We start from the raw sequence: 7,225 nt of genomic DNA, 5'->3' as shown, positions 1-7,225 counted from the left end.
GTGACTTAATATGTTGTTTAAACCAAATTTTCTATCTAAGTACTACATTCTAATGGTTACTTATCTGAACTTTTATTTTGATGATAACTGGTGGTACTATGCTTTCCTAAAGTTGGTTTTTGATAGAGGAAGGTTTGTTGTTTTACAATTTAATGTCTTTATTCTATGTACTCTAGATGTCCTTAATGTGTTGTTAATGTGTTTCTAGTGTGTCCCCATTGTACCACGAGGCAACACCCTCTTGTTGCTACTATTATAAAAAACAATAGCCTATAGCACAAAGGTAAGTTGTGAGTCTTTCATCTTGAGTTCAAGTGTAGTCAATCTTAACAAATAATAATAATTAATCTCAACAAATAATAACAATCAAATATAGATATACTAGTATACATGTATTAACAAATTTAAATTAAAGAAGAAAAACACTAATTGTTATGCAAAAAAATTATAAATCAATTGATTGAGTACAGTTGATGAGAATTCATCAAGTATATTTCAACTCCGAACCCCCTAAAAAATAAAGAGAATTTAATTTTATTCCATTTAAAGAACTTTTATTCTCTTTTCTCTTATAAACTTGAAAAAGTGATTAAAATAACATAGAAATAACATTTTCTCAGAATCAGTGTATAATTATGAAAATTTGGTGACGCTCTAAGCAAATTGTAATTAAGGGTCTAATCTAAGTTGAAGGCCAATGATAAGACGCCAAGATACTTAGCGGAAATACAGAGGACTGCGTGACTCCGCATAAAGTCATCTATACGACCTAGTTCATTACAACGCAGACCACACTTTTATGATACTTAAAAATTCTGGTCTTACTCTGATTTCATTGATCCATCGATCTGTTTTTCTGCCTATGCAGCCTCTGTATATCCATCCGTGAGATACCATGCCTTCTTCTTCATCAGTAGCACTCAACCGTACGGAGGAGCTGGTGGAGCAACTGAGCTCTATTGATGGCAATGCCAAGCTGAGGGCTCTGAGGGATGTGAAGAATCAGATAATAGGAAACAAGACGAAAAAAATCAATTATATTAAACTGGGTGCAATCCCTAAGATTGTGGATATATTGGCAAATGAAACAGATGCTGCATTGCTTGTGGAATCTGCCGTTTCTGTGGGGAGTTTTGCTAGATATGTTGATGCCGGTGTTAAGGCTCTCTTAGACAATGGAGTCCTGCCCCATCTGCTCAGAATCCTAGGAAATTCTGATAGTAAGGTTATGTATCTGTTTTACAAGTACCCACTTGGTTTTTTTGGTATTTGAATGAGTATTTCATTTGGGAGTTTGTCCTCATTGTGGGAAGATTTTTTTTTCCTTACTTTATATTGTCTGCTTCTGTTTCTTGAGAATCAGACTTAGTTTGTTTCTGCACTTAATGTTTGCTTGATGGTATTGAATGCGTAGATGTTGAGGCATATTATGCTTGGTTGTAGTGGACAAAGCAGGTTCATGAACCATGTATGTTTTACATAAATTAGGGTTGTTTGATTTTGTATAGAAGAGATTCAAAGAAGGTGGATCAAGATGCATAGGTTGCGTAAGATAGCCTTCTTAGAGTTATATTTGAAAAAAAAATGCCCTCAGACCTAGGATGACTGTTCTGGCTTTAGCCATCTTGGTATTCATGTTGCTTTTGTACTCTGGGTATTGAAGCTTGTGAACATAGTTTTTCATCATTATTCGTCCCATAGGCTTACTTAAACTACCGAAATATGCCAAAGTGGAACAATAACACTTTTTCACTTCAACTGAATAAGGTAAATGCTCGGTGTTCCGTGTAGATTCGGTTTCTCTGACTTTAATCGGCCGTACAACTTTTATGGACATGAATTGTAAATTCTATATGAATGAAGTTCTACCTGGTATCTTGCTCCGGAAACACTATGTTCTTTTACAGTTTTTTGGGTTTTAACATATTTACCTGTTAAGTATTACACACTTTTCAGTTTTTGGTGACATGGCCATTGGCTACCATGGACTGACCTGAGATATAAATAAAGTGGCATTAAACAAATACGAATTACAACTGCAAAGATTAAAAAATAAAAAGCCACGCTGATACATCGATGCTTTCTCTCATAGTAACTTTTGAAAAATGTTACGTGGCATTGAAAAAATAACCGAACAAAACATTGGGAGGGACAACATGCCTGGTTTTTTTCCACCATGTTTGTTTCTAGCATTGCGAATTACACTCTCAACACAAGCAATTCTTTATTGAATATTAGCATATTCAATTAATATTGCATCTAAACCTTGCAGTTAACATTCTGCCAGGTATTTGGAATGGCCATAGTCGTCTGAATTTTCTGTGGTTAATTCTCCTTAGTCTGCAAATTACGTGCCATGGTGCAGTTTGCATTTTACTGCATGAGCTCAAATCTTCATGGTCAACACTTTGCACATCTCATACTTTTTCTTCGAGTTCTGCTAAAAGGATAAAGAAATAGTACCCCTTCCTTGACATTGGCAGCTTGTTCCAACTTTCTTTCTTAACTAAGCCAACTTTTATTATTAATTAGTACTTTCTAGATGAAGGTATCAATGGTGCATCCTGCTGAATGTTCTTTCTCTTAGCTCTTTCTACCTGCGTTTATATCCTCTTCTACAAGAACCTCATTTTAGTGTGTGGACCTCCATTTGTTTTGTAGATAAATTTCAGATATCAAATTTCATCATGCCATTATTCAACTTTCTTATAAAATCTTTCCCTCCAGTAAAAACCAGCTTCTGTTATATTTGGCCTGTAAGCTCTGGTCTCTTGTAACTATCTTCTGTTACCATTTCCACACTGGTACAAATCTCATGCTTAATAATTTACGAATGCATTTACATTGCCATTTAATAAGTCTTGACATTATGGTGTCTTGAAATATCAGTTATTTAATTAAACTCTTCACTTTACAAACCCTTTTGATCACAATTAAATTGAAATCTATTGACCTATTACCTCTAAATTGGGCAAACAAGAATCCTACAATTAGATTAGTTAATAATGTTTCTTAGCAGTCCTATTGGTTATGCTGTAGTGGAAATAAGGGATGCTTGTTGCAACCTGTCCCTATTTTAAATGACCCTCACCTGAATAAGGATGCACATAGTTCCAGTGGAGATATGGTGAGGTAGTTGAGTAACTTATGGGCTACATTCATGTCTGATCCATGTTTACAAGTCAAAAGAATCAAGCTTAAATTTACCCTACACAATGATAAAGGAAGACCATAACCCCATCCAAGTTTTACTGAAGAAATAAAAAATATTTTTATATCATTCCATGGGCATCGTTTTTATTTTAAACAAATAACTATCAGCTTGGTTCAGTCTTTAGAATCGAGCATTGCTTTAAATTAAAGTGATTGATCAGTTTTACACAATATGATATCCACCTGCCTTTCATGGATTCCTGTTGGATCCTTTATTGAAGTTGAATTTTTGGAATGCAACTAATTGAGGTATTCAAGCAAGTTAACACTATAATGATTCTTCAGATGCAATTAGTGGAATTAGTCTTTTTCTTATCTAACCTTTGAATTTGATCCTTTCTAATTTTTGGAGAGGATTCTGTATTTCATGTTTATTAAATCCGTCATCCTGTCATGCAACTGATGATTCTGGATTGTGGCATTTTCAGGTAGTTGAGGCCAGTGCTCGGTCGTTGAGGGTTATTTTTCAATCAAAACTAGCTCCAAAGTATGACATGTTTGAATATAATAGCATAGAGCTACTTCGTTCTCTATTCAGTAGTCAAAATGAAAATGTCTTGGAGGTTGCTGCTTGCATTATTGCACGATGTTGTGAGACGAATGAGGAACAACAGGCCGTGATTGACATTGGTGCTTTGGAGAGGCTCATAGGTCTCCTAGGAGGTTCATTGAATGCAAGAGAAGCTTGCTTAGATGCATTAGTAGCACTTGTCAAGAATAATACTAGAATTTCCTTAATGTTAATTTCTTTGGATAATGGAGGTGCTTTGGTTATAATAATTAAGCTATTAAAGGACAAATTTCCTCGAACAAGATTGCTTTCCTGCAAGTGCCTTTCAAATATCAACCAAGCTACTCCATCGAGCTATCCACTGGAAAGGGAGCTGAAGATAGAAATGCTATCCATCTTAATCAAGCTGCTTGATGAACCTGGTCAAGTTGGAGAATTAGCTCCATATGCTTTAGTAGACCTTGTTGCTAACAGCGAGGAAATGCAAAAATTAGCCTTTGATGCAAACGCCATTGAAAAGCTCTGTAGCTTTTTGCATAAAGGTTTCTTACAGGACAAGCATCTAGAAGGCATTTTTGTGGCACTGGCTGAGCTATGCTCTCGTTTAGAAGACAGTAGGAGACAGGTTTTAACCTTGCAGGTGTGTACATCAGATGGAGATCCAGATTGTATGGTGTCTACATTGTATTGAAAATTTTATTTTAAAGTTTGATTTCCATATATAGTGTACAGATATTTAAATTTACTTTGCTTTTAGGCAATTTGGGACACTTCAACTCAAAAGTGTTCTTTCTTTTTTGTATTGATCCTCCATGCATTCCAAATGTTAAGGTAAAAAATAAATGCTTGTTTATCACAGGCACAAAGTCTAATAACCACAGCATTTGAACACAAATCTATTGAAGTGCGAGCTGCTGCTTGTCGCTGTCTAACAAATATCTCTCGCTCTGTAAAGGTGCATGATAACAAACCATGGCTTTTGGTGTTGATTCCATGGATTATTATATCAATAGGTACTGATTAGGGATAAACATTTTGTACAGAATCTCCGCACCAGTCTTACAAATGAAAATGTTGTTTGTCCTTTGTTCAAGCTGTTAGATGATGAGACTACAGCAGTTCAGGTTTCTCATTAAACCTTGCTGGCAATTAAATTTACATCTCGATTCTGTTTTGAAACTTTGGTTCTTGTTTTAATATATGCAGAGCTATTAGCTAACAGGTACTTTGTCTGTGATTATTTGTAGGGGCCTAGTTTGCTCTTGAGCTTGAAAACAGTATATTTTTCTCAAATTCTTTTTTCTTACTTTTAGCAAAGTGCTGTACATGTAGCATTGACTTTTGATATGGAGTTTATCTATCATTGTCTCAGGTGGCAGCTTTGGGTGCTATTAGCAATATTGTGTTAGATTTTACTCCTCATAAAAAGATTTTCTTGAAGTGTGGTCGTGTGAGCCAGCTTATTCAACTAGCTAAGTCAATGGACCCCATGGTAAGGTTGCATGCAATGGGGGCTTTGAGAAATTTGACGTACCTGGCTGATATGTCTGTAAAGCAGAAGCTGATGATGGAGCTTACAACTTCTACATTGACAAGCTTGATTCATGGTAATTTTCAATCTTCTACTCTCTCATTGCTGAAGAAATTGAATTTGTTTTCTGTATGGCTGAATTGGTCGATTAACTTCTATAATTAATTTAACATTAATTTTCTCCTCTTTTAGATCATGAAGAACTTGTTCAGGAACAAGCATTGGCATTTGTACGCAACCTGGTACATGGAAGTGTTGAATCTCTTCAACTAGTCTTTACTGAAGATGGGCAGATCTTCAACTCAGTTTTGAGCTTACTTGAGATTGCAACAAGACCAGAAGTCTGTATGCAGGTTCGAGTTGATTTATTTATTTTTCTTCATTATTGAAGATGCCAAGATGTTAGTGTAATTGTACATTCTTTATGTCCCTGCCTTTCAATCTATGTCACCCATTACTATGTTTGCCCTTTAAAGTGTAAGCAGGGCAATTTGATAAGAAATAGCCAAACACATCTTGGTTGTCAGTCAAATCATGATTTGACATTCTCAATTGATTTTTATATGGATCAAAGGATGGCAACACCCTGTACATGAAATTACTCTTTTGTAGTGGTGTACAAAATACATGGTCTGATTGGTTTCTCTCTCCTTTCAGGGGATTTATGTGCTTGGCAATGTTGCGGCTGGTAATGAGTATCATAAAGAAGAAGTTATGCGTCTTGTTGCTCCAGATATACATGGTGAATGCATACAGTCTACATGGATAAAGTTTTTGCAAGACTTTAGTAATCCTTATGTACGGATTGCTGCAGTATGGTGTATAATAAACCTCAGTTATCCTGACAGTCCTGGTGTTGAAATGCGAATTGCAAGACTTAGAGATGCAGGTGTACTCATGCGAATTCAGAAAATGGTTGATGATCCATGCTTGGATGTTAAGGTATGGAACATGATTCAAATCTCAAAAAGTCTTTTCTAATTGTATGCTGGGTCTGCAGATATGGTTGTTTGAGCAATATTTGTTAAGGGTTAGTAATGGCTTTGATTCTAATTGTAGGATCGCGTCAAAACAGTTCTGGAGCAAGTTATGTAGACACTTGAATCTTCATGATATCTACCACAAAATCAACTTTCTATCATATCCCCAATTTGGAAGTTATGGTGTATAGATAGCTGAAAACACTGAAACTAATTTTGGGGGGATTTCCTTCTTCCTGATCCCTAATCAAGTTGAATGTAAGCTGTCTGCTCACATATGCTATACAAGCAAACCTGAAAGAGCTTCATCGAGTCTCTGAAGATTTATGGCAATGGTAAGCATTTTGCACTTAAGAATACCATGAACTTCTCATGGAATTGTCACAAGGTTCACGTGGATGATTGATGAACTGCAACTGTGCAGATGTGGAGCTCCTACATCTAACTACTCTGACAACAATTACAAGGCTATGCCTGTATGATAAGGAACCTCCTCCTGTGATGCACATAAAACACTGACATAATTGTGTGCTTCTGAAGTAATTCTTATGCTTAAGTATAGGCATCACTTCTAAATCAAGAGACTGGAAACTAAATACAGTAAATATGTTGGAACATTGGTTCTTCTGTTTATTTTGCAGTATGTTATCAACACAGCTGTTTGTAACGTGTATAAAACAATGCATCTGTATTATGATGCAATGATTCAAAAAGCCTTTAAAGTTTTATCAAGTTGAATTTCATTTCTATGGTCTTGATTTTGCTGTTTGGCACCAAGTGTTTTTTCTGCTCTATAAATTCACTCTTTTTCCTTAAAACCTACTTATCATTATAATTATCAATTCAAACAGTATGTCTTCATTCACATTTCTACATAGTTCTTAAGATTATGGATGCCTTCTGATATGATTATCTTTTGTGCTTGTATATTCTTTCCGTGGGGCAGAACCATGCTATGTAAATTGTATGGTAGCATAAAAGAATATCTGG

At 35.5% G+C, this 7,225-nt stretch overlaps 1 protein-coding gene across 4 annotated transcripts; it reads left to right on the top strand.

Annotated features, from left to right (window-relative positions):
• The first annotated feature begins 779 nt into the window (after positions 1-779).
• On the top strand, positions 780-6,982 carry LOC149562597 (ARM repeat superfamily protein). Of its 4 annotated transcripts, XR_016363960.1 has the most exons (10): positions 780-1,225; positions 3,642-4,364; positions 4,584-4,679; positions 4,768-4,848; positions 4,972-5,001; positions 5,097-5,331; positions 5,448-5,608; positions 5,913-6,197; positions 6,315-6,570; positions 6,660-6,982. XR_016363960.1 is itself a non-coding variant. In XM_089826074.1 (9 exons), the coding sequence occupies exons 1-9, from the start codon at positions 896-898 to the stop codon at positions 6,348-6,350; spliced, it is 1,977 nt and encodes a 658-aa protein (XP_089682200.1). In that variant the 5' UTR covers positions 780-895; the 3' UTR covers positions 6,351-6,982. The 4 variants fall into 4 exon arrangements, 2 of the variants coding, with proteins under 2 accessions (XP_089682200.1, XP_089682202.1); XR_016363961.1 differs by lacking the exon at positions 4,972-5,001; XM_089826074.1 differs by having other exon boundaries at positions 6,315-6,982.
• The last annotated feature ends 243 nt before the right edge of the window (positions 6,983-7,225 follow it).

This window comes from Cupressus sempervirens, chromosome 4 (assembly GCF_028749045.1).
Source record: "Cupressus sempervirens isolate cs-2001-9-10 chromosome 4, ASM2874904v1, whole genome shotgun sequence".
Classification (NCBI taxonomy): Eukaryota; Viridiplantae; Streptophyta; class Pinopsida; order Cupressales; family Cupressaceae; genus Cupressus; species Cupressus sempervirens.
Note: the sequence above shows the minus strand (reverse complement) of the source record. Positions and strands in the feature narration are given on the sequence as shown.